Source organism: Mesocricetus auratus, unplaced genomic scaffold, assembly GCF_017639785.1.
Source record: "Mesocricetus auratus isolate SY011 unplaced genomic scaffold, BCM_Maur_2.0 Super-Scaffold_100676, whole genome shotgun sequence".
Classification (NCBI taxonomy): Eukaryota; Metazoa; Chordata; class Mammalia; order Rodentia; family Cricetidae; genus Mesocricetus; species Mesocricetus auratus.
In genome coordinates this window covers 25,977,238-26,004,817 of record NW_024429266.1, presented here as the reverse complement: position 1 = coordinate 26,004,817, position 27,580 = coordinate 25,977,238, and the positions used below count along the sequence as shown (strand labels likewise).

At 45.2% G+C, this 27,580-nt stretch overlaps 2 protein-coding genes across 2 annotated transcripts in view; one reads left to right on the top strand and one right to left on the bottom strand.

The window, feature by feature from the left end:
- Styxl2 (serine/threonine/tyrosine interacting like 2) overlaps positions 1–22,909 on the bottom strand; it is a 31,082-nt gene extending 8,173 nt beyond the window's left edge. Inside the window, exons 1-5 of the mRNA XM_005071396.4 lie at positions 22,808–22,909; positions 22,086–22,214; positions 6,679–6,773; positions 2,468–2,699; positions 575–792 (exon numbers count right to left, since the gene is read on the bottom strand). Coding sequence (XP_005071453.1) covers positions 575–792; positions 2,468–2,699; positions 6,679–6,773; positions 22,086–22,195 — 655 coding nt within the window. The 5' untranslated portion in view covers positions 22,196–22,214; positions 22,808–22,909. The remainder of the gene's footprint in view (positions 1–574; positions 793–2,467; positions 2,700–6,678; positions 6,774–22,085; positions 22,215–22,807) is intronic.
- Positions 22,910–25,653: 2,744 nt separating this feature from the next.
- Positions 25,654–27,580, top strand: part of Gpa33 (glycoprotein A33) — a 43,677-nt gene continuing 41,750 nt past the window's right edge. Inside the window, 1 exon segment of the mRNA XM_040738357.1 lies at positions 25,654–25,967. Within this exon segment, the coding sequence (XP_040594291.1) occupies positions 25,769–25,967 (199 nt within the window). The 5' untranslated portion in view covers positions 25,654–25,768.

The following is a 27,580-nucleotide window of genomic DNA, read 5'->3' as shown; positions in this document are numbered from 1 at the left end:
ATCCCCTCAAAGTCCCCTCATCCTATGGGCACTCTCACTGGTCCATTGTTGCTGTCCCTGACGCAGCCCTCATGTACTGTGCTAATCCAGCCCAGTCTTTTGATTCCTGAACACATCAAACTTGGGGTTTTTACAGCAGCGTTCCTGTAGCGAAGAATGCCCTCCTTTTCTCCTCCCAGCTAGCTCCGCTTCCCTGAGGAGCTTAAATGTCCTGTCCTTAGTAAAGTCTTCCCCAGCACCCTCAGGGAGCTAGCCTGCCACTCCAGTGTCCCATCCTACTTAGTTTCTGCCTTGCATTTACCATACCCCCTCCCCTCCCTCCTTCCTTTAGTTTTCCTTCCCCTCACTGCCTGGTGTAATATCTGCTACACCTGGTAACAGTGCTAGAACAGAGCTTACACCGTGCTTGGCCCTTAATACCTGCCCCCCAGATGAATGATCATTCTTTTCTTTCTCAGAGAAAACCACCACGTGAAGATTTCCTCCAGGCAGTCAGGAGGTTTCATAACATTCCCCACCTGGCCTCTCCACCAGGATTTCCAACAACAGCCGGGAACCTGCAGGACCCCCTCACCTCTGTAAGTCAGCAGTGCTTCATCAAGGAACTCAGCTGCCTTCCGGAAATGCTGGGAGATGTCCACCTCTGGGAAGTCATCCACCTCCAACCCCAGGTACTGGATCTCCAGGCCGGTGTAGAATTCAGAGCCCGTGTAAACGCCTGTGCCGTGTGCAGCGTTCAGGATGTGTGTGATACCCAGCCTTTTGAGTCGCCCCTTGTTCACAGCCACGCTCCTGGGGCAAGAGGCAGGGCATGGTTGCCAGAGTCAGAACTAGAAAACATACTGCCAGTGTGATGGGGAGTTTATGGCTGGGCTAGGGCTCCCTCCCCTGCCCCTTGCAGTCTGGGGCTCACTGCTAATGCTTTAATAAAGAGAAGCCAATGATTTGGACTACAGCAAGACAGAGAAGAGACAGGGCATTGGGCAAGGAAGCAGGAGGGAAGGAGGATAAGACCAATATATATTGGAAATGTACATGCACCGAAGAATAAAGGTGGCATCAAAAGTAAAATTAGGGACCCAGAGAGATGGTTCAGTGGTTAAGATCACTAGCTGCTCTTCTAGAGGACTCTATTCCCAGGCTAACAACCATCTCTAACTCCAGTCCCAGGATATCCAAAACCCTCTGCTGGCCTCAGGCCTGCATAGATGTTCATGCAGGCAAAATATGCATACAAAATAGTTTTTCAAATAGTACATAAGTAAAATTAGAAGTCTTGTACTCTGGCATCCCATGCTGTATTCTTCCAGATCCCCTCACACACATCATTTTACTTTATCCTAATCATAAACCAAAGGAGTAGGAAGGGCAGTTTTGTTCCTGTTTGAGGATTATAAAATGAATTCAAGAGCTTTTACTCAAGGCTTGAAAGGAGAAAAAGACCTAACAAACGTAGTGTTCAGGGCTCTTCCTTGTGTAACTGAGTAAATGGAGCCCAATTTGAAGAGCCCCTGAGGACAGCTTTGCTCAAAGAACTGCAGAGGCCTTTAGCTGGGGAAATCTGGAGATGTCTAGTGACCACGGAATAAGTGCTTCTGGACCTGCACATCTAGTTAAAGGTCACTTAGGACTTGATGATCTGGGAATTCGTTTCTGGGCAAATGATCACTCATTTATGGAGTATAAGACCCAGTGTCCAAAGCTCTTTCCACACTGCCTGCTCCAGGGCCCTAACCTCTGTCCTTCAATTCTGACTCTATGGGTAATTGCATTGGGAAGATATCTCATTAAGTAGCCAATGAATCAGCAAAAATTAGTTTCACAAATTAGCCTGCTGGTGCCAATTATGCACTCAAAAGACCTTGAAGAGGTGGGCTGCGGGAGCTGTTTATGTTTTTACTCCAGAAACTACTGATTAACTTGAAACTGAGTTTTCTGATTATAAAAACAACATCTGGGGGACAAGCATATTTTAAAAGAAAGCCAAAGAAGAGAGTAAAAGCACTTCTCAGGTACTATTAGCATTCTGTCCCATTTCTTTCTAATCTGAGGCTTATGAGAGTGTGTAGGTGTGTGTATGTATGTATATAGTATACACTATTCTTTTCCTATATCGCATATATTTCCATACATTGTTAGACATGCACTATCAGTAGCTCCTGGTGTTTTCTTGTCTGGTTACTAGAGATGAGGCGGGGCAGTGGAGATGATGGAGTTGGCAGACGCCTGTCTCAGGAAGACACCTGGAGGGCAAGGCTGTGCTGGTGGGCAGGAGGAGGATGTGGTCATCTGGTCTGGGGAACTCTGTGCAGGGTGTGAGGAGACTCTCTCCAGTGTCAGACCTGGGTAAGCGGTCAGGCAGGCACCATCTGATGGAAGGAACTCTGGGGGCCTTTGTTGAGTTAGAGGAATCTCATCTCGGGGACTGACCAGAGAAGGACAGAGGCCTCTCCGCAGTCACACTCACTTCTCAGCTATGAAGACGTTGGGCCAGACCTCATCCACCTCGTTCCGAGGGGCCTCTTGACGGTCCTGGGTCAGTGCCCGCTGCAGGTCCAGCACACAGGGGGTGTTGAACAAGCTTTTGTCATCCATCTTCTCCCTGACGCGGTTGTACAGGTCTTCCACCAGCAGCTGCTCGGCAGATTCCAGCATGCCTGGACACTCGGTGTCTGTCCTGAGACCCCGAGGCTTGAGTTCTAGAGGGGACACATGGCATTTGTATGAAAGAGTTAGGAACATCACAGCTTTTCTGCCCATTGGGAGAGTCTGGGCACAGACAGAATACCAGGAGGGCCTGCCAGGAAGGGTTTACTTAGGACTCAGGAGGACCGTGGTATTGATCTAGACTTATGATCAAGATCTACTACAGGTAGGCGTGGGGGAGGGGAATCAAACTGGTTTCTGCTGTTCACTTCTCTGTCTGTAAAGCTGACTGACAACTTTTTAGACCTAGGGGTTTAGCTCAGAGTATGTCTGATTCGTGCCTTTAACTCCCACAGTGCCCAGGACAACATGGATGGCCATGAGCACTTACTAAATGAAGGGATGACTGACGCTCCTTCCTTACATAGTCCTCCCTGTCACACCTGGAATACAAATACTCCTGGGAAAATTTACACTTTCATGAGTCAGTTATGAGACACTACCTTCTGAGAAACATTTAATTTGCTTATTTGTTCCATTCACTATTGGCTTCCTTGCACTGAAGCCCAAGGGCCCGTGGTTCTCATCTGCACACAGTTCTCATCATCTGAACACAGTTCTCATCTGCACACAGTTCTCATCTGCACACAGTTCTCATCATCTGCACACAGTTCTCATCTGAACACAGTTCTCATCTGAACACAGTTCTCATCATCTGAACACAGTTCTCATCTGAACACAGTTCTCATCTGAACACAGTTCTCATCTGAACACAGTTCTCATCTGAACACAGTTCTCATCTGAACAGAGTTCTCATCTGAACAGAGTTCTCATCTGAACAGAGTTCTCATCTGCACACAGTTCTCATCATCTGCACACAGTTCTCATCATCTGAACACAGTTCTCATCATCTGCACACAGTTCTCATCTGAACACAATTCTCATCTGCACACAGTTCTCATCTGCACACAGTTCTCATCATCTGCACACAGTTCTCATCTGAACACAGTTCTCATCTGAACACAGTTCTCATCATCTGAACACAGTTCTCATCTGAACACAGTTCTCATCTGAACACAGTTCTCATCTGAACACAGTTCTCATCTGAACACAGTTCTCATCTGAACAGAGTTCTCATCTGAACAGAGTTCTCATCTGAACAGAGTTCTCATCTGCACACAGTTCTCATCATCTGCACACAGTTCTCATCATCTGAACACAGTTCTCATCATCTGCACACAGTTCTCATCTGAACACAATTCTCATCTGCACACAGTTCTCATCTGAACACAGTTCTCATCTGCACACAGTTCTCATCATCTGCACACAGTTCTCATCTGCACACAGTTCTCATCATCTGCACACAGTTCTCATCTGAACACAGTTCTCATCTGAACACAGTTCTCATCATCTGAACACAGTTCTCATCATCTGCACACAGTTCTCATCTGAACACAGTTCTCATCTGAACAGAGTTCTCATCTGAACAGAGTTCTCATCTGAACAGAGTTCTCATCTGCACACAGTTCTCATCATCTGCACACAGTTCTCATCATCTGAACACAGTTCTCATCATCTGCACACAGTTCTCATCTGAACACAGTTCTCATCTGCACACAGTTCTCATCATCTGCACACAGTTCTCATCATCTGCACACAGTTCTCATCTGCACACAGTTCTCATCTGAACACAGTTCTCATCATCTGAACACAGTTCTCATCATCTGAACACAGTTCTCATCATCTGCACACAGTTCTCATCATCTGCACACAGTTCTCATCATCTCCACACAGTTCTCATCATCTGAACACAGTTCTCATCATCTGAACACAGTTCTCATCATCTGAACACAGTTCTCATCTGAACACAGTTCTCATCATCTGAACACAGTTCTCATCATCTGAACACAGTTCTCATCATCTGCACACAGTTCTCATTATCTGAACACAGTTCTCATCATCTGAACACAGTTCTCATCATCTGAACACAGTTCTCATCATCTGAACACAGTTCTCATCTGAACAGAGTTCTCATCTGCACACAGTTATCATCTGCACACAGTTCTCATCATCTGAACACAGTTCTCATCATCTGAACACAGTTCTCATCATCTGAACACAGTTCTCATCTGCACACAGTTCTCATCTGCACACAGTTCTCATCATCTGAACACAGTTCTCATCATCTGAACACAGTTCTCATCTGAACACAGTTCTCATCTGAACACAGTTCTCATCTGCACACAGTTCTCATCATCTGAACACAGTTCTCATCATCTGAACACAGTTCTCATCATCTGAACACAGTTCTCATCATCTGAACACAGTTCTCATCTGAACACAGTTCTCATCTGAACACAGTTCTCATCTGAACACAGTTCTCATCATCTGAACACAGTTCTCATCTGCACACAGTTCTCATCATCTGAACACAGTTCTCATCATCTGAACACAGTTCTCATCATCTGAACACAGTTCTCATCATCTGAACACAGTTCTCATCATCTGAACACAGTTCTCATCTGAACACAGTTCTCATCTGAACACAGTTCTCATCATCTGAACACAGTTCTCATCTGCACACAGTTCTCATCTGCACACAGTTCTCATCATCTGAACACAGTTCTCATCATCTGAACACAGTTCTCATCTGAACAGAGTTCTCATCTGAACACAGTTCTCATCATCTGCACACAGTTCTCACCATCTGCACACAGTTCTCATCTGCACACAGTTCTCATCATCTGAACACAGTTCTCATCTGAACACAGTTCTCATCTGCACACAGTTCTCATCATCTGCACACAGTTCTCATCATCTGAACACAGTTCTCATCTGAACACAGTTCTCATCATCTGCACACAGTTCTCATCATCTGCACACAGTTCTCATCATCTGCACACAGTTCTCATCATCTGAACACAGTTCTCATCTGCACACAGTTCTCATCATCTGAACACAGTTCTCATCATCTGAACACAGTTCTCATCATCTGCCCAAGGCTCTCATCTCCCTGTGGTTCTCACCTCCTCACTTCCGGGAGGGTGGGAAGTATGATATCTTGAGCCTGTCTCAAGCCAGGACCCAGGGCCTTTCTGACAAAATGTCAGGAAACTCAAATTCTAAATGAGTTCAGATTCCAACTACCTGAACCCTCTGTCACTAGTAATGACTCCCTCAGAAGTGAGGCAGACCACCTGGAGAGGCCATAGGAGAATAGGAAAGGGTACAGTTGTGAAAGAGGATTGGTCCAAACTTCCCAGGGGGGAAAACTAATACTCTTCAATCAGGATGGGTGTCCTTGAGTGAAATATAATATGTTTATCTGCCTCAAAATTTGAGTATAAATATGAACATCACTACCCATCCTACTTTCTCCTAATTTTCCTCATGCCTACCTACCTTATCAATTTAAACATTTAAAATAACTTTATTGTGTGGGGGGGCACATACACCTTGGTGCATGTATAGAGGTCAAAGGACAACTTGCAGGCGTTGGTTCTTTCCTTCTACCATGTGAAATCAGGGGATCAAACTCAGGATCACCATCCTTTATAGCGAGCCCCCTTATCCACTGAGCCATTTCACTGGCTCCACTTTATCAGCGTTTAAAGATCATTTGAAGACCATCCTTAAGCAGAATGAATGCAGATCTAAATGTGAACATCTCTTGGAATTTCTTATTCCTATCAATTTCTTGGGCTTTTCGTTTTGTGTCTATGACAAACCCTCCACACTCACCCCTCTTCATAGCCCTTGAAGTTAAGAAAAACCCAGAATTGACAGCTCTGGGGTAGGAGTGGAACTGCTTCCCTCCAAGGACTATGGACTAGAGAACCATTCACATGGTATGGGATTATTTCCACCTTGTCCCATTGAAGCTATTGATGTGAATTTGGCCAACCTGCTTCTGTCACATCTGCTCTCCACAATGTGATGGGCAGCATGTCTGCCCCTTCCATTGGGCCCCCTGCAAGAGTCTTCAGATGCTAGCGAGCCCTCCCTTTGCTCACCCGGATGTCAGTATACTACCTTCATTGATGATCTGTTTGGCAGCCACAGCTGAGGAGAGGTGGATGGGCTCCATGAAAATGCTTTCCGTTTCTGCGTCTGAGACCACTGAGTACCTAAGAGAAAAGGATGTATGTGGGAAATAAGCCTAGCGTCAAGTACAAGAAGGTAGTCTGACAGTAGGAACCTGTTCTGACTTTAGCTATGTGTAGAAAACAACGAGACATGAGAGGGAAGCCCGCACTATGTTTTGAGGATGCTGTGTGGCATATATTCTGAAGCTTGGGTACCTGCCAATTCCTATCTGAGTTAACTAACACCTCTGAGTCTGGGTTGGCATGAAATGCTGCAGTGGCCTGAACTGTAGAAAGAGGAGTATATGCCAATGACTGGAGGGCTGGCACTAAACTAAGGCTTCACTCTCTTACATGTGCTAATGTTCACTACCACTACCCCATCCCTGCCACCAGTACTGTTGAGAATGTCACTGAATGAACCTCTATGGAGGTCTGCAGGATTGGTGGGCTGGACAGGCTGCCACTGTTCCCTCTATCTCCAACACCTTTTCCTTGCTCGTAAGGAGACGGATGGACAATGAGGTGAAGTGAAATGCCACAGGTGTGCTCAAGTTACAGGTCCTTCCCGATTCTGAGTTCAAAGGACCAAGGGTCAGAGTCCAAGGAATCAATAAAGTAATGTGGGTAATTATCAAAGTTATTTCTCAAAAGAAATTCAATGGCGGTATGAAAAGGAGCACAGAGGAGCACAGAGAATAGGGCAGAGCAAACTCTTGTTGAGCTCTGTTTTCCAGGTATTAGTGAACACTGGGTTTTCTTGCCCATCTAGTCTTACCTTTAGAAACAGAGTGGTTTAAAAAGTGTGGAGACTTAATGGATAGCATTTCTGAGTGCCTTCTGGGAATGTAATCCTGACAAATGTCCCACCAGATACAGAGAACTGTTACTCTTGCTTTATAGATGAAGCAACATGATAAGAGAGCTCAAGAAAATTGTCCAATTGGTAGAGAGAATATGCCAACAAGACAGTACTACTCCTAAGCACAATACCATTGATACCATGTAGGTTGTAATAGTGAAATGAGTCCATCAGGGAAGGCAATCCCAGTGGGGTTCCTAGGCTCAATAGTAGACATAGGAAAGTACTTTCAAAAGTTCTTGTGAAAATATGTATAGAGGGATGGATTTGGGCTGAGTAAAGTTGAGCTGAGCAGAATCTAGCTGAATTGAATAGGATAAGTTTCAGATAAGCTGGAATGGAATGAAATTGAATTGGTTGCCAAAAAAAACCCTGCCTTGTAAGTACATGAAACACCAGAGTATAGCCTTGGGAGACTATGTGCTCAGTAACAGCTAGGGAAGCAGAAAATGCCTTGCTAAAAGCAAAAGGTAGCCTGTGATGCTACCCAGAGTATGACCAGATCTGCCTATGCAGCCCAAGGAAAAGCACATTGTGGAATTATCAGCCATAGTTCCTGAGGACTTTCCAATAGCAATGGGTCATTGAGGTCATTCCTATATTAGCCTCAAGCATTCCTTATGAACAGAAAGTGCATCTTCAAATGTATATGGTTTCAGGATTACTGTGTAAAATTAAATGTTCCCCAGAGGGTCACATGTTTGGACATACGGACCCTAGTTAATGATGCTGTTTTGAAAGGTCGTAGAACTTTTGGGATGTGGGGCCTACATGATAAAAATAGGTCATTGGGGTAGGCTTTGAAGGCTGTGCCTTTCTCAGGCTCTGGTCTAGTGCCCTCTGTTCCCTGGTCTATGATGGAGGAGCTGTCCTTGCTCCCGAGACCAAGGATAGAGGCACTCCTGCTGCTGATGTTCTCTCTGGCATGATAGATTGTCATCTCTCCAAAATCATCAGCCAAAACAAAACCTTTCCTCCTAAGTTGTTCCGTCAGTTATTCTGTCACAGTGACAAAAAGTAAGGAATATAGAAAATTGTTACTGATAAAATAGCATTGCTTCTGTGATCAAACCCGACCATATGGCTTTTGCAAATGGCTTATGATAGGCACTGTGACCGAACAAAACTCTAAAGTGCTGTGAGAGATTAATGGGCCTCTCTGGTTGGAGTTCAGAAGATAGAATGCTGAAAGAAATGGAAACTCTGCTCATGAGGTTTCAGACGGGGGCAGGGACTCTGTGGGGGGGTGGAGGTCACGCATGTTACATTACAGAAAAGAATGTGGATACATTTTGTCCAGGTTTTGATATTTTGAATTTAAAAAAGTAGTGGGCTAATTAATCTGACACAGTAATTTTGAGGCAGTGGAACATGTAGGCTGTGGCAGGTTTGCCCACGCCCACTGGAGTCTGTATGATGCCATTGAGGTTCAGGGCTTAATATCTGTCTTCCATGCAAGCTGACTTACTTTGATGACAGCTCTTTTCTTTGCCTACATTCCTCCCTTTTGAAACAGTAATATGTAGCAAATATGTACTGTTTGCTATTTTATATTAGAAGCATGGAATTTATTTTTTAATTTTACTAGAGGTCACAACTATGGCTTTGCCTTGAGTTTCAAAACAGACTTTGGGCTACTGAACACTGTTAGAACTGTTAAGACTGTGGGGACTCAAAGCTGACTTAATGGCTTTAATATTGCATTATGAAATGGCCATGATCCTGTGAGGACCAGAGACAGGATGCTTTGGTTTCATTATGAAAAGTCTCTTACAGGCTCATTTGTTTGAATGGTTGGTCCCTAGCTGGTTCTGGAACTTTTGGGATGTGTAGCAGAAGTGAGTCACTAGTTGCCCTTGAAGCTGCCACTTGCCTCTAGTGTGAACGTATCTCTTTCTCCGTTTCCGAGTTGGCTACAAGGGAGAAGCCACATCACGTGCTTCCACTGCCAAGGATAGAGTCATTCTCATCACCATCCTCCCTGCCAGGGTGTAACATAATCTTTCTGAAACTGTGTCCAGATCAACCTTTCTGTCCTTTCAATTCTTTCATTAGAAATTCTGTATCAGCAAAGAGAAAGCAATTAGTGATTGTGAAGATTATTATTACTGGATGAGAAAGCTAAAGAAGTCTTTAGAAATCTTATTGCTTGGTATGATGATGATGATGATGATGATGATGATGATGATGATGACAACTCAGTACCTAGTGAAGAAGGCACAGATTAGGCAGGCTTTTTACCCCTGTCTCTTGGGAGGTGATGACTGGGTAAGTATGTGGTAAAGACTGATAAACAGATGGATTCCTGGGTAGATGGATGGATGGATGCTCAACCTTCTCTTCTGGGTCTCAGTTCAACCATGTCTTCTTTAGGGAAATCTTCCTAGTCTTATATCATATTCCTTCCTTTTGTGGTATTCCATCAAATGAAACTTGATACTTATTCCAGGAATATGTTCATAAGTATCTGTCTCCTGTGCTAATCCGTGCCCTCTGTGAGGGAGGGAGTATGGCTAGATATTTTGTTGAGCATTGTACTCCAGACCTAGGCAGTGTTTGGTTTGGAATCAGCAAATGTGTAACATATTTTCTGACTCACAGACTGGATTTATCCTCAGCAGTACTGCATTTAAGGGAACATGGCAGTTACAACAACTGGCATCAAGATCTGCAACTGGTCCAGTATTTGCTACATGTGAGACCCCAACAGCAAACCAATTACAAAACCTATGTTATGGCTGTGCTCTGTCCCTATGTGCTCTCTGCTCTTCTGAGGCCAAGGTGTACACAGTCTCTAAGGCTTGTATTAACAACTGGCTATTTTTTTCCCACTGAGAAGGATTATGCTCAGGTCATTTGGGTTAGACTGGGCAGCAAGTTACTTTCTGCAAGGCATTTTATTCCAGATTTTAAATCAAGCTGTCTACAATCACTGTGCCCTTCTTTATTTTGTTTGCATGCCAGTACTACCCCCTCCCCATCCCGAATACTGCAGCAAAATAGTTATTTATTCTTTGGTTTTGATCTGTCTTGGGGGGAAAGGTGGTGATTCATCTAGTTCCTCCAGCCAACTACCTTGCTGGCTTATGAGCCCAGGTCCTGTGGTAGCTTCCTCTTCCTAGATTATGGCATTCTCCTTGGGAACATATCTATGTTGCATAGCAACTGCCTCTGCATTGAAACACACCCTTTAAGAGGAAGGAAGAAGGCTCCTAACTACTCAAGAAGCAAATAACTCACAAGTCTCAGGAAGTTCCTGAAACCAAAGATTCACAACCCCCTTCCCTCTCCCCTGTCAGGGCCCAGGGTTATATAAATAATAAAGTTGTCAAGGAGAGGAGACTATCCAAACTGTAGAGACGGCCTACACTTTGTGCAGAGAGCTCCAGGGGTGCATCTGTCACAAGTTGTCATCCATATTGGGGTGGACTTTTTGGTGATGCAACTGGTCCTATAAGTAACCTCACACTCATACTCCCCTAAGTAACCCCAATAAACTCACTGATTCACCAAGTTGGACTTTAGTGGTATCTTTCCTTTGGTCTGTCATTGGTCCCCTACCTAGGGTAAGTAGATACTTGTTCATGTCTCCCCAGAAAAAGTCACAGAATACCATACATGGAGTCTGACTACCCCAAGCCATCATTTTGAAAGGGTCACTGGTTAACAGTCCCTGCCAAGTTTCTCAGCCATACCAAGTCCATCAGTACTGGGTCCTCCCAGCTGGTATCTCAAGGAAGAGATTATTTGTTTAGCCCTATCCAGAGTCATGGCTTGAAAACAAGGAATTAAAATAAAATTATTGTCCAAGTTCTTAAATTTTGTTAAGCACAATTAAATAATGAAAGTGGTGTTATTCCAAGGGCTAAGAGGTGAGTTTGGGCACATACTAAGGCATTCCTTAAAAGTGTTGAACAGACCCACATGTGTTGTGGGTGTGAAGCAAGAATGAACTATTGCCAACATGGGGGCAGGGCAACCCCAGGCTCTATACTAGATCTGTGGTCATTCTGAACCCAGGGCTCATGGCAGTCTTGGTTTTCAAATCCGTTTCACAAAGTCACAGCCATTATTAAAATTTTTACAATAGTATGAGCCATATTTCCATGTCAACAATATTTATACAGGGAGTTTTGTTAATTATTTATCAATAACATTATTTATACTGGTATTAATAAAATATTAATCATCTTACTTGCTAAGGGTTAGCTCTATGTAAAATGGTATCTGGCGTGAAGCAAGTCGAGCCCATGGTGAGGATTATAAAGGGGTATTCTTTGAACAGCCCCTCATTTCTCCCGCAGGGTCATCTGTCTTTGTTCCAGGGTCTCCAGGGCACCCCATCCCCCTTCTGGGCTTTCTCACATCTGTAATCTGACACCCTCTGAAATTAGCACAAGATGAGCCCTGGCTTGTCTGATGGGGAAAGAAGCCCCAGGAGCAGTTCAGCATGTGGTGTTGGTAGGATCTTGGTCTGGTATCATCTATCTTGATCATGCTATTTACCATAAACTATGGTCTCTTCAAATTGTGAGGATTGGTGCTTTCATCTGTTTTTGTTTGTTTGGTTTTTGACCCCTGCCTGTTCTCACTATGTAACTCAGGCTGACTTGAGCTCTCTGTATAGCCCAAGCTTCAAGCTCAGGCTCCTTCTCCCTCTACCTTTTGAGTTCTGGGATTACAGGCATGTGCCGCCACAGTCAGTTTTCAGATCTGGTCTCAAGTGATTGCCGTTGGGATTGAGGATCTGTCCTAAAGGTACCTAAACCTAGAGACTCTGAAGGAAGATTTGAAATTAAAATTTATAAACAGAAATGACTGAGAGTTATTCCTGCTCCTGGATATAAAGATTGAATAGTTCAGGGAACACCAGAAGGTGCCGGGAAGATCGCCATTTTGGAGGCCGTTTTCAGCTTTGTAACAGGGAAACAAGGAAGGCGAAAGCAGATTTCCCCCCCAAGCCCCTTAGTGGCTCGGCATTATCTAGTGTGGACTGTGGGATGCAGAAGCCAATATTTTTCTGAGTCTGCCACCATGAGGAAACATAAGCCCAGAATTTGTATTGCAAGAAAAGAAGGAAGAAAGGAAGGAGGGGGGGGGGGGGAGGGAGGAGGGAGTCCTGAACAGTAGCCCTGTTGATATTTGCAAGGTCAGGGAGATGGCAGCCTTGAGGTTTTGATTTATAGCACATCTGTGCCTCAGCCAGTATTCCTGAGATGGAGGGAGACGACCCGCACACCCTGATTAGGAAGCAGCAAGGCTGGCTGTTCCAGAAGGACAGGCGGAGAAAAGAGGATCTGGGATCGATACATACCTCATCACAGGATCAGGAAAGCGGCTGCTGAAAAAGCCTTGAGGGTGAATTGAAAGAGAACAATAAAGGGGAGTTTGATGGACTTCCTAACCAAGACCAGGAGACGGTGCGGCTTTCTTTAAACCTGTGTTTTTCAAAATTGCAGACTGCGACCCATTTGTGCATCGTAAAATCAATTCAGTGGGCTATGCCCTGTGTCTGGGAAAGGAAAAACGGATGGATGGGGTAGGGAGTGAGGGAAGGGGATGCCGGGGACCATCATTCAATGTAAGGACAGCGGTAGTTTGGGAAAAGATTTAAAAATGTATATGTGTAGTGCATACACTCTGAGTTGTGATATAAATGGTCTTCTCTATTACAGATTATAAACAGCGAAGTTTGAAAGCCAGTGCACTAAACCGATTGCCCCGCAGACTAGCAAATGGAGCTGTGATGTTCCCACCAGACCGGCCTGCAGCTAATCACTTCCAACCAATGGGTCCTTGCAGATGAAAGAGGGGCGGGTCTGTGGGCGTGCCCTTTTTGATCTGCCCTTTGTGAACAATGCCAGGTAAGGGCGGCTAGGGGAGAGGTGGGCAGAGGTCCATGTGTACCCTGCTTTCTTCAGGTAGCTAGGAGGTGAGATGGAGATTATGGGTGAGGAAGAAGCCCTCAACAAACTACTGCACTGACCAGGGGTTTACATTTCACTCCTGAATTCCTAGGAAAATCTGTCTGCCTGGAAGACAGACAACCCTAACTGCAGGTCCCCCTTCGCCCCCCAGAAAGTTTGGTTCCCAGGGGCTGGCTTGGAACCTAAGGTCTTGATGCCAGCATCTGCCTCGGTTAGAAAGGGAGGTTTCCATACCTGTCCATTGCCTACATCCTTTTGTCAGATTGTGAGGTCACAGGCGGAGATTGAGATGAGATTAAATGTGAAGACTTCCTGCCAGGGCCGTAAGTACACCACCTATCAGGGCACACTTACAATTGATGTGTTGGTAGCGGCCATTTGGAGCTTGCACGAGTTGAAGTTGTACAAAACGCTGTCCTTGTCTTATAGTAGAGTTTTGTCTGCTGGGGCGTGATCTAGGGCTGTATCGGGTCGAGGGTGCCCTATCTGCAAAGGTGTGTCCTCCAGAGCCGGCAAGTGATTTTTTTTTAACTAAAGGATCATGGTGATGTAATTAAATGAAATCTACTAAGATGAAATAACCCTAAATTAGATGACACTCAAAGCCAATAGTAAGTGTCCTTATAAGAGGAGACAAAGAGGGGACAGAGATTGGAATTAATGCTACCACAAGATAAGAAATGGCCAGAGTCTACCAAAGCTAGGAGGAGACAAGGGAGGGGTCTCCTCTACAACCTCAAAGGGAGCAAGTCTCAGTGACATTGATTTTGCACTTCTGGCCTCCTAAACTAGGAGACAATACATATAGGAAACAAGTAGTAGAACTATTCAGTTGGGCATGGTGGTGCATTCCTGTAATCTCAGCATCTGGGAGGCAGAGGCAGGAGGACAGCCAACTGGAGGCTAGTCTAGTCTGGGCTACACAGTAAGACCCTGTCTTGACAAACACACAATGGACAATCTGTGGCGTGCTAACTTGGTGGATATATTTTAGAAAGAATCAAACTTTCAGCTAAAGCTACCGGGACCGAGTATCAGAGAGAGAGAGCCATTCAAAATGGGGATCCAGAGCCAGAAGCAACACTCGGCTGATGAGAACACAGAATCTGCTTACAGCAGAATCAAACACATGTGATCTCCTCACTGGAATGTGTGCAACTTCCTTTAGAGAAAACTGCATTGATATGGTGAACAGCTGGAAGAGATCCTCCTTTGGAAGAAAAATGAACTAGAGCACCATTTATCAAATATCTACAATATGTTCCCACATGCTGTCTTGTCTTTCTCAATCAAAGAAAGCAAACGGCTATTCCTGATTGCTATTTATATAGCACATTCTCACGACTAACAAGCCGAAGGGCAGACCTCAGTTTTGGTCCCAACAACATCCGAGTTCTGTCCATAGTGCTATCCTGCTTACTACAATGACTTAAAAATGCTCCCATGACTTAAAAAAATAGATTTATTTGAGGCAGAATTTATGTACAAACTGCATACATTTAAAATGTACATATTGGTGTGGTGAGTTTGGCACGTTTCCATTTGGAAGACCACGACCACCACTAAGGTTTGCTTATCAACCCTCCCAAGTCACTGTATCACAGGGCTGTGTAAACCCTCCACTTTACTCCTCCCTGCCCTCCCTCCAGGGAATGTCAAGTCTGCTCTCTGCCAATACAGAAATGAGTTCAGACTTCTAGAATTTTGTAAGAATGGAATCAAAGGGTGTGCACTCTTCTTTGTCTGACTGCTTTCACTCAGCACAGCTACTCTGAGATCCATCCAGATGTTGCCTGCGTTAATACTCCATGCCTTCTTATTGCCACACAGTATTCTCATTATGAGTATACCACAATGTGATTATTCACTCACTTGTCCATAGCCTTCTGGACTGTTTCTAATTTCTGAGTTCTTATGTAAAAGCTGCCACGAGCATTCGTGTACAATCGTTTACACGAAACTCAGTTTTCATGTCTCATTTCATATGTAGAGTGGCTGACCAGAAAGGGATAGGAATCTCTTTAGGCAGGTATACGTGGAATTTTGTAACAAACGACAGTTTGGGAAATAAATGGTTTCACTCCGTATTTCCAGCCTAAGACTGTTCCAGCTGCTGCATTGTCACGAACAGCCGAGGTAGTTTGTCTTTTTCATTTTAGATACTCTGCTAGGTCTGTATTGGTAACTCATTATGGTCTTAGTTCCAATTTCTCCAGTGACTAAGGGGTTTTGAGAATAATTTCACATGCTTGTGGATGATATGTATATCATGTTTGAGGAAACACATTTTCAAATCTTTTGTCCATTTGAAGTTGAATTTTGAGATAAAAATACACTACTTGAACTTTGAGGGTTTAAAGACCTATATTCTAGATATGAATACTTTGTATTCTAGATATGAATACTTTGTCAGATATATAACTAGCAGCAGATGTTTTCTCCTAGTCAGGGAGTTCTCTTTTTCAGTTAGTGGGGTGCCTACTGTATAAGTATGAGGGCCCGAGTTAGATTCCCCAGAACCCATGTAGAAAGTCAGGCATTGTACACATGTTTATAACCCCAGTACTGGTGATGGTAGTGGGGATAAGCAAGAGCATCTCTGGAGCTCACACTGAGCCTAATGGGTGAACTCTGAGCCAGTGAGAGAGCCTGTCCCGATAACAAAGTACACTGAGCCTAAGGAATGACACCTGAGGTTTACCTCTTGCCTTTAGATGCAAGTGTACATTGTCCCCACGAATGAACACACACACACACACACACACACACACACACACACACACACACGGTGAATGCATTCATCAGGGTTGATTTAAGCTTCAGTCTATGCATTGCAGTGGGACCGTTTGCTCAAACACCCGTGCTTATAGTGAAACATAGTTTAATAGTTCAGACTTCAGACTTTGTGATGACATGTCAGAAAGATATAGCCCACGGTGTGCCATCATCCGTGTGCTTTCCTTAAAGACTTCTGAAAACGGTAGCTATTTGAGATCTGCTTGCAGGAAGTTGTAAGTAGTAGACACAAACCAAGAGGGGCATCAAAAGCAGTGGGATTCAGCAGCAACCGCTGAGAACCAGAGAAAATTTGCTGGGGATGCTGGGCCATGTCTGAAGGATGCTCAGCTTAGTCCGCTCATATCTTGGGCTCATCCTAGTTCTACCTGGAACTGGCTGCTTCAGGGCTAAGGGTTTCACGCGGGTGTAATTTAAAATTGGCAAGTGCTTTTTGTCTTGTGCTAGGCTAACTTGATACAAAATGGTGCAGCTCTGCCTCCTCCCTCCCGCTTCAGTGGCTCCCCTTACCTTTGTCTGTGCTTGCCATGGCCTTCCTCAGCCAATCATCTGCGAAGCCCAACCACATCGGGAGACAGTTGGTAAAATACACATTCCCCAGGGCAGCATTTATATACAGCCGACTTCATTTGTCCAGCCGCATGTTAAGTGGCTAGCTTGTCATGTTTGAATATATGTTCTAGTGCACATTTTTCCTTTTTTTGTTGGGACGTATGAGAGTTAGCTTGCTGTGTCGGAGGACAGTCAATGCATCTAACTTTAGTAGACAGAGTGTAAAAGCTCCTGATGATTCTGCCAGATCACACTCTCACCAGCAATGCAGGGAATGTCTGATTCATTCACACCCTCTGTAACAGCACCAGCAGCAGCTTTTCATTTCAGATCTGCTGGTGAGCCTGTGGTAGTAGTAAATCATATTTTAATTTTACTTGGAGATTTCTGTTGATTTTCTTTTACCATAATGTAACTATGATCAGAGGAATTTGTTGTAATCATAGCCTACTAGTTGACCTGTTTTTGTAAATATTCTATATACCCATGATGAAAATGAATATCTTGAAGTTGTTGCATACACATACACATACAACACACACACACATGCACATACACAAATGTATAAGTTCTATAAATGCCAATTAGGTTATTGATTACATCTGTATTATTCATGATTTATTTATCTCATTTAATAAGATAGGTTTAAAATATTTGCTTAAAATTGTGAATGTTAACTTTTTTCACTCTGTCTTTTTAATTAATTAATTTATGTATATGCATATATGTATGTGCACCAGATATGGGTAGTGCCCACAGAGGCCAGAGAGCATGTTGTGTTCCCTAGAACTAGAAGTTCTCATGTAGGTGCTGGGAATTGAACCCAGATCCTCTGAAAGAACAGTCAGTGCTCTTAACTGCTGAGCCATCAATCACTCCTTCTAGGATTTTTGTTTTGTTTTTGATTTTGCTTTATGTATTTTGAGTCTCTGTTGTTAGGTCATAGGTGTGAACTAATCACTATGGCATTTCCTTCTTTTTCTCCAGCATTTCTATCTTAAACTCTGCCTTGTCTGATATCAGTAGGCTTCATTGGCTCGTTTTAAGTTTGTGTCTACCCTTGTGGCAGCTGTATTCATCGTACAGAAATGACCACAGTATTCCCTATCCTAATTTTTCTCTTTATAATGCAAACTTGAAACTCTTAATTAAGTGTTGAGTCTATATTGTTTCCCTTTGTGGAGACAAAGAGACAGAGAGACAGAAACAGAGAGACACACAGACACACACACACACACTCACACAGAGAGAGAGAGAGAGAGAGAGATAGCAGAAGAGATGCATGCTTTGTGGTGTAGGTATAAAGAAACTCACACACTATCTTGTTCTTTGGAACACAATTCTTGGCATTTAGCAGCCCTGATTTAGCAGACAAAGTGGCCCACATGGAGAAATTGCATAGAAAGATAACCTTAGGCATTTTGAACACCAGCCCAGTTAGTCATAGTTTAGTGAGACATCCTTAAGACACCCGGCCCCAGTTATTGAGGTCCCTTTGCCTTAAAGTCACCCTAATCTTCAAATTCTTCCAGCTCAGGTTTCAGACATCCCAGACCAATGGCAAGCTAGTGCCACTGTACCCTTCCAGGTGCCTAATTATCAACGTGATTCATTGTTTTGTTTTGTTTTTGTCACTGATTTCCGAAGCTATGAGAAATCACTAAAGTGTAAGATTTTTCTTGCTTGTCTTTGTAAATCCTTAGGTCACAAACAGCACTTGAGCTTTTAAAAAAGGAGTCTGATTACTTTGCTCTTTTAATTGGAATATTTGGTATATTCAAATTTAATGCAATTATGTATACATTTCCATTTAAACCCACATTCTACCTTTCCTTCTTATTTGCTGAACCTTTTCTACATTTTTGATTCTCTCCTTCCTTATTTTTCTTTCTTCCTTTCTGGCTGACCATATTTGGCCCTTGCCTCTTGCCGTGGTAGGTTACCTATACACTAACTATGGATCCTTTGGTAGCACTTGCTAACAGTCACACTGGAAACTGCAACACATTCCAGGCTTCCTGCCCAAATGTACAGTTTCAGGTCATCATTCAAGATAACCGGCATCAGGTTGAGGAGGGGAAGAAAGACACAAATGAGGGCTGACATGGGCTGTCCAGCGCACACAGATCACAACCTATTGAGTCTTTGAAGTGATCCTATCTTCAAACAAAGTATGAACTGTGGGGTGGTGTAGACTTCAATTTTCCATGTGCAAGACATAATCTGCAAAAGCTGCTCAGCTTTCAAGGAGTCTCACTTTCCCGCCTTCACTGGTGGCAGTAGAAGACAATGAACAAAGAGAAAACTGCTGTGGAGTGAGCCAGAGGCCAAGGGGAGGGGCAGGTAAGAGAACTCCTCTTAGGAGGCGTGTCCTGCCTAGACTATGTTTCTTCACTTCCGGAGTAACCTTATTCACCAGTAACAGGACAGCCACATCCTCTCTCCTTTCATAGGATGGAAGCTTTCCTGCCCATCATTCTGAGAGGCCATGAGGTGCTGTGTTCATACCTGAGACATTCAAAGTGTTCTGTGTGGGCATAAAGGTCATGTGGGTAGACTTGTGGAGAGGTACACTGTGGCCAAGACAGCTGTGTATAAACAAATTCACTTCCTCTTCTCCCTGGGCCCATGAACTCAGGATCTATCATCCCTTGCAAGCAAGTAGGGCCTTGTTGAGTTATAGTTGGTGGACTATGAACACAGGGAAGTAGCCTTTTTTTTTTTTTTCAGGAAACAGCACCCTGGGAAACACGTCTGTTTTGTTCCTTTTATCTTGTACTGCTGAGCACAGTGACTTTAGAAACCATGTTTTAATTAGTGGTCCCAGAAGACAGTAGCACCTCAACTCCCAACTGGTTGCTCAGGCAGCTGTCTTAGTGCTTGCTTATCAGAATGAAAAAGGCGCCACTATTTGGTCTACCAGGACTGCCACACCCCAAGCACACACAAAGCTACCTTAGCCTTAAGGAAGTGTGGTGGCTTGAATAAGAATGGCCACCATAGACTCCCAGATTTGAATGCTTGGTCATCAGGGAGTGGCACTACTTGAGAGGGATTAGTAGGTGTGGCCTGGTTGGAGGAAGTATGTCACTAGTGGTGGGCTTTGAAGTTTCAAAAACCCAAACTAGGCCCAGTATCTCTCTGTCTCTTTTTACTGTCTATGGATCGAGATACAGAATTCTTAGCTACTTCTCCAGCACCATGTCTGCCTGCATGCTGCCATGTTCCCAGCCATGATGACAATGGACTAAACCTCTGAAACTGTAAGCTACCAACAATTAAAAGCTTTTCTTTACAAGAGTTGCCATGGTCACTGTGTCTCTGCACAGCAATTAGGACACTAAGACAGGGAATGTGGAAGAGTACAACTACGTCTTAAATCTCGAACTCTGATAGCTTTTTCTAGGCACAAATACAGTGCTACTACGTAAAGATGAACTTTAAAGGTGAAGTCTCTAGGCTTCATCTGGGCTGAGTGCCTGACCCATGTGTGATGAGCTCATGGGGCTTAGACCACCCCAAAGCTCACAGCTATCTTAATGTGCTGTCTTCCTCTAACAGAGAGCTTAGAGCACTGAGCAGAAGCCAGTGAGGTAGACACCAGAAGAACTCAGAAAAACTGGGGTTAAGAAGGGTCATAGATAACTTAGAAGTCAAGGTTCCAAGGGCTAGGGTGCAGCTCAGTGTAGAGGGCATGCTCTGTGAGAGCCAAAGTTACATTTTTAAGTTTCAGTTACTATGCCTTAGGGATCCATGAAACAAATTGTCTCTGACCTGTAAGCCCCTTGCCCATGGACAGACAGTTCCTGAAATGCTGGAGGCTACTGTTTATGAGAGATAACAAGTTGTTACAAACGTTCACTCCCCTAAACAAGTTTGTTTCACCCATCTGTACCAGCCGGCTTGACCACATGTGGGCGGGAGGTTCACAGGCAGGAAATATGTCAGCATGTATGCTTGTCTCTGGCTGTAGGCTGTGACTCAGATTCATTTGTCTGGGAAAGCAAAGATGGACCTGGCCAGGGAGTCCATCAACCTGGCCGGTGTGTAATTCAAGCTTGAAGTTTGTCTTTAAAGCGTTGTCTTATTCTCAAGGGGTGGGGATTGACAGTTCTAAGGCGTGCCAGGTGAAAAAGGGGGAGAAATCAGAGTTCTCTGAGATTCTTTGGTCAGGCTTCTCTTTTGATTGACACGGAGACAAGGGCTTAGTGAGTCTTCACATCATTTGGTGACAGGGCTATGCTCAGAAGCATGTCTTTTCTTAATCACAGCAGAAGAAAACAGGCATATATGCACTTGTTGTAGCATTTCCTTCCCTTTCTTTCCTTTTTTGAGACAGGGTTCTCCTGGTCTCCTGCAGACCAGGCTGGCCTCAGACTTCCTCTGCCTCCCAAGTGCTGGGATTAAAGACATGTGCTACCACACATGGATCCTTTTTCTTTGCTTTTTAAAATTACACTTATTTCTGTGTGTGGTGGGATAAGGGAATACATGCTATGGATCGTATGTTGAGGTCAGAGGGCAATTTACAGGGGTCAGCTCTGTCCTTCTACTATGTGAACTTGGGGATCAAACTCAGGTGGTCTGTTTTGGCGGCGAGTGCCGTTATCCAGCGAACAGTCACTACTGCCCAATGGCATTCCTTTAGTCCCATGTGTTTTCTTAGAAATTCACATGAATTTGTCTACCTACATCATCCTAAATCGTCAATGCTCTTGATGGAACAGAAATGACTCATTACAGAGTGCAGAGGACTATTCTAACAGATGCTTATCTCCGGCACTGGCATCCTGCCATTTGCTCCAGGGTGTTTCTATCTCTTAGAAAGCAACAGCTCCATTGTGAATGTGAAAATTATTTTAGTAACCAACCTGACCCATGGGCCTCTTTCCTTCTTCATCTCTCTTCTTACACTCTCTGGCGTTTCAGCCGCTCACCCACCACCCAGCTGGTGAATCAAGCACACCCTGTAAGCAGACCTGCCAAATTCCTACTCCCAGGTTCAAGCCAGCAACAGCACTTCCCAGAAGCCTTTGGTCCTTCCCCATGTGTCTGTCATCCCTCCACCCCCACCCTGCCAGTCCACAGCACCACACATCCCGGAGACACCAAGGTCTGGCCCCCACCATGCCTCAATGCGGTTAGTTTGCCACCATGGAGAGTAGAACCCAGCATCATGTTGAGTGACACGCGTGGCACTAGCCATGGCCCACTTACTGGCTTGGGGAGGGACTCCGGAGATAGCGGGCCTGCACGGCTCTCACATCAGCTTCATCCTCCTCATTTGGAACTACCTGCTCCTCCTCTGGGTCTCCACCAGTCGCCATGATAGCCTTCAGCCTCGGTCTGTTTGCCAGGAAAAGACTGGTTAAGGAGTCAGATTCCAGAGGCTTTGTAGGGGGAGGGGGTGTGTCACCAATGTCACCTTGGTGGACTGAGACTGGGGAGGGCACTGCATGCTATTATCCCAATGGGTAAAGGACCCATAGGGAAACCGATAAGATGGAGCCCGGCTGTTGTTCATAGGACACCATGAAGTGACACAATGTTTGAGAAGTGACAATGTGACAACTTGCTGCCTTTCATGGAAGTAAGTAGCAGGGAAGTAGAGAGGGAAGCAGGAGTTTACCTTAACGGTAGTGCAGGGGGTGAAGAAACAGCCGGTTCCCCAGACTAAAAGGGACACTTGTAGACTCCCTTCCAACTACACGGATGTACACACCCTTTATCTTTACTGGAAGGGACAGCAGGCCCCCTTCAGTGGCACTGTGTCACTCGGGGCCTTGGGCCGAGGTGCCATCCCATAGCCTATTAAGGCACAAAATGTCCCTGAGAGTTGGTCTCAGCTATGTCTGTGGTCTGACTCTCAGGGCAGACTGGCACCCACTTGAGCCTAAGTCCCAGCCCACCATGGCAGACTTGAGAAGACAAACACTCACCTTGGGACACAGCAAGGGCCAAGGACCCCAGGAAAATGCCCAGAAGCTCCAGCTAGAGAGGACCAAGCTTTCTCCGATCTGGAGGGCTTCTGCTCTGAGCGACAGCTGTTAGCAAGAAACCTTAGCCAGCCTCTAAATTTAGCCTCTGGCCCCATCGGGTGGCAGCTCTCAGGGAGGAAGGAATGCAGGCTTCATTTAACCCTTTCCCTCCTGGCTGATGCTTAGTAGTGGATTTAGAACAGGCTCACACTGTGGACCGAAGCCCATCTCCTCCTGCAGGAGGCTGCCCCATTTAAAACAGCCCAAATCAGCACCTTTGTAATAAACAAACTTACCTTGGCCTCACAGCATCTGGAAGAGGTCTAGGAAAGAAAAATATCAGTTAAACAGAACAGGCCAGTCCTTAGGTGGGGGGAGAGCATCAGGGTGTGGTTGAAGAGAGGTCACGGCTTGCAATCAGCCTGACATTTTTAACAGGAATGTCTAAGGCAGGTTGTACCTCTCCTTCACATCTTTGCCTCAACATTCATGGCCCCTGGTTACAACATAAAAATTCTGAGAGCTTCATAAGCTTCAAAGAACTCATGACCTACCCTATCTCATGACACTCCTGACACCATCCCAACGATACCCAGCAGCCCGACAGTTCACCCTCTCGTCCTAAACTTCCTGGGACTCCGAACCCTTCCATCTATCCGTCTCCCTGTTTCCCCTGTCTCCAGTTCACCCTTTCCACATTCTGTGAGCACACCTTCATTCATACATCTTTCGGCCCATCTCCACGTTTGTAGATATTTACTGATTGTCTCCTATGCATCAGGCCCTGTGCTTGACTGAGTTAGTTAGAAGCATCCTGTTAGAAGCTAGATGGAACAGTGCCCAGTATAACGCCATCTGAAATTTGGCTGAATGAATGAATGAGCTCACAGCTTATTAGGAGGCATGAGACACGGACTAAATATAACTGAAGTGTAAGACAGAGTGAAGTTCTGGACCTAGAAGAAACTTGGAAGAAACAGGAAGGAGCAAGCCCTCCTGAACCGGGAAGCCGGGGAAGGCTTCATAGGAGAAATGACGTATGAGCAGGTGTTTAAAGGGTGAGTTAGAGGAAACAGAGTTGATGTAATAGTGGAGAGGAACTGCAGAGAACAGAGTTCTGGGGAAGGAAAGGATGAGCTGCAGCTATAAGGAAATGTCCAAGTACAGTCAGAACAGAGGTGACAATACTCCAGAAACAACTCTTGAAAGGGAGGGAGCATTAAAGAATGAATCCTACCACACCTTAAAGAACAATTAAATTGCAGACATTCAGTTGTTAAGTTCTATGGAGTCAGCAATAGGGCAGGAGCAGAGACCTAGCATCAGAGGGACTGTGTCTTAGGAGGAGTAAGCTGGCAATGGTGTCATGAAATATCAGAACTGAAAAAGTGTTTTACACAATTAGAGAATGCAACAATGTGACTAAGCAAAGTGTAATAAATAGAAAGCAACAACCTTTGTGAGCAGACTGAGTCTAGTAGCTAGAAAAGACTGCTTCAAGCAATTTACACAAGGAATTCAGAATACAAGGCAACAGCCAGGAAAGCATTTGCAGTCATCACTTTATCCAGAAGCAAGTTTCTCAAGAATACAAAGAGCCTCTAGAAACCAGGGAGTTCAAGATCGATAACTTAGTGGACATGTGAACAAACTTGGAGGAGAACACATCCAGTGTGATATTATTACCCACTAAACAGAAGTCAGTAGTGTTTATATATGAATGCAAAAGACTCTGGGATATTTTGATAAATGAAAAAAATTAAATGACATAATATCGTTTGTGTTTATTCTCTAATGTCTGTGGCAGGACCTGATCAGAGAGCCCTCCTGGACAGCTGTTTCCTGTAGCACCTGTCCTTTTGTTTGTTTGTTTCAGGGGGAGTCTCACTATAAATCTTGGCTGTCTTGGAACTCACCCTGTAGACCAGGGTGACCTCAAACTCTCAGAGATCCACCTGCTTCTGTCTCTAAGTGCTATGGTTCATCTGTTACATTTAAAGGTGACAAATACCTCAATGTCTTGGGACTGAGCGATTCACAGGATAAATGATTTTAGTGTTGAAAACTGAGTCAGGGGGTCTGGAGAAATGTCTCAGTGTGTACCAGCCAGCACTGACTGCTCTTCCAGAGGACCGGGGTTCAATTCCCAGGTTACCTGGCAGCTCACAGTTGTCTGTAACTCCAGCTCCAGTAGATCCAATACCCTCCCACAACATATATACAGGCAAAACACTAGTGTACATTAAATAAATAAATAAATCTTTAAAAAAAAAACTGAGTCGCCGGGCGTTGGTGGCGCACGCCTTTAATCCCAGCACTTGGGAGGCAGAGGCAGGCGGATCTCTGTGAGTTCGAGGCCAGCCTGGTCTACAAAGTGAGTTCCAGGACAGCCTCCAAAGCCACAGAGAAACCCTGTCTCGAAAAAAACCAAAAAAAAAAAAAAAAAAAAACCAAAAAAAAAAAAACAAACAAAAAAAAACTGAGTCAGTTTATTCTTGGTTTCTTGGGTATTTCCTACTTTCCCGGGCAGAGTGTCCAACTCAGTGTAGGAACTTCCTGTGCCCTCCATACCCAGGTCTCTGTCCTAGTGTGGGTGTCAGAGAAGAAAGGAAAGGAAGAGAAAAATACAATGTCGGTCTTCATGCGCCTCAGCAAATGTGGACAACACCCTTCTTTTACTAGCTTGGCATCTTACTTTCGAGACTGTCCCCTTTTTATTACAACTTCCTGTCAGTTACAAGAGGCCCACACCTAGTGAGAAGCCCAGGACTTTGCACCCCTATTAAGGAGGGAGAAAGCAGAGAGATGGCTGGCTCAGGGAGCCATGGGGAAGACTCTTGCTGAGGCCTTTGGTAGAGTGGGTGGAGTGCGTGCCTCACCCCATAGGTGAGCTCACTTGCCAGTCCATTGACAGGGTGGGGCATGTGGACCCAGACTGGTACAGGTGAACAGAAGGAACGCTGCAGGGACTTCAGGGTGAACCAGGCCAGAGGCTGCTGTAATTTAGCCAATCTGCCCAGACCTGTCCAGTGCCTTGCCACTTCCAGCCTGGGCTTGGGGCAGAAAATGAGCAAGACCATGTTGGGGAAGGTGGGACCTGCGCTGTGGATGTTCTGTGCAAGTGAGTAAGCCCCTCTCCTGCCCGCTCCTGGGGAATGGGTGAGATGGAGATCGCTGAAGGAGAGGCTGTCCTACTGTCCCTCACCTCGCCTGGTCCCAGAGGTACTGTGTCCCACTGCAATGAGATGAATTAGAATCCTTTTGTTTGGGGGCAGTTTCTAGGCCTGCTCCAAAATTAAAACAGTTCTTATCTCAATTAATTAGTAAACAACCCCATCCCATTGCTGCAACAAGCAGCTCAAAGGGTCAGAAATATCTGACCGGGGAGAAACAGTATTTGAAATCAGGGGTTGTTCTAAAAAGTCCAGGATGTGGATCTAGATATATTCACTATCTGGGGGAGTGGTTCTCAACCTTCCTAATTCTTTACTATATATACTTCCTCGTGTTGTGGTGACCCCAACAATAAAATTATTGTTATTGCTACATCATAACTGTAATTTTGCTACTGTTATGAATCTTGATGCAAGTATGTGTGTTTTCTGGGTGACCCCTGTGAAAAGGGTTGTGACCCACAGGTTGAGAACCACTGATCTTAAAAGTTTTAGCACCTATATATCACCTCTAGGGGACTTAAAGAGGGACAAACATCCTCAATATCCTGCACAGAGCAAGGACAAACTGGGAAGTACATTTCCAAGGGCAAAGACTCCCTGTTCTGCCCACTGAAGTCTGGAGCAGAGAAGCTAGCTGTCCCAGTCGTCCGGTCCCCACCGCCTTACCCTCCCCCAGCCCTGCGAATCAGCAGTTTGTGGGTTTGCAGCTGAATCTAAACTAAGCTCTAAATAGCAAAGTGTGGAGATGGGCGGCTGGGTGAGGCTGGGGACAGAAGTTCTGGCATCAGGGCATCAGGCACCGAAAGCAGTTGACAGGAGATGGGGGTGCTGAGAGGAGTCCAGCTCAGAAACCCCTTAGTCCACTGTGTTTGGCCATCAGCTTGCAACTCAGAAACTGTTCCTGGCTTCCAGGATCCAGGAACCATGGGGAGGAGGTGGGGGGAACTGAAAGAGAAACCCAGAAGCCTCAGGGGGGCAGGGCGGTGGGGGGTGGGGGGTGGATGAGGGGCGGTGTTAGTTTAGCCCTGGATTCAGTACTTCCTGGCATGTCCAGAACCACCGGGGCCACCACCCAGCACAGTCCTTACAGGTCACCTGGCTCCTCTCCTGTCTGTTTCTGAACCTTGACTTTGGGGTGGAGGACAGTCTGTAGGAAGGAGGGATCAGGTCAAGGGCTTGAGGGGGAGTTAACAAGTCTAGTGGTAGGCACATTTGGGGGGGGCAGGTCCATTTTCTTGAGGCAGACGGCACCTTAACGTCAACCTAGATGGTCTGGCTGCTCATTCCTCATCAACTCAGCAATTTACTGGGCACAGGGATTGTGTAGGCCCTAGGGGTGGGGAGTTTGGACTCAACAGCCTCAGCCAACAGCTCTGAATGGAGGATGCTTGCCTTCAGGGAGGGAGGCTGATAGGAAATGACCACCCCGGACTCACCCGTTCTTGGCTCAGGGATTCCCTGACTCTCTCCTGAGCCAGGACTTCCATCTATTGTGTGTGTGTGTGTGTGTGTGTGTGTGTGTGTGTGTGTGTGTGTGTGTGTGTAAGTAAAACCCCAT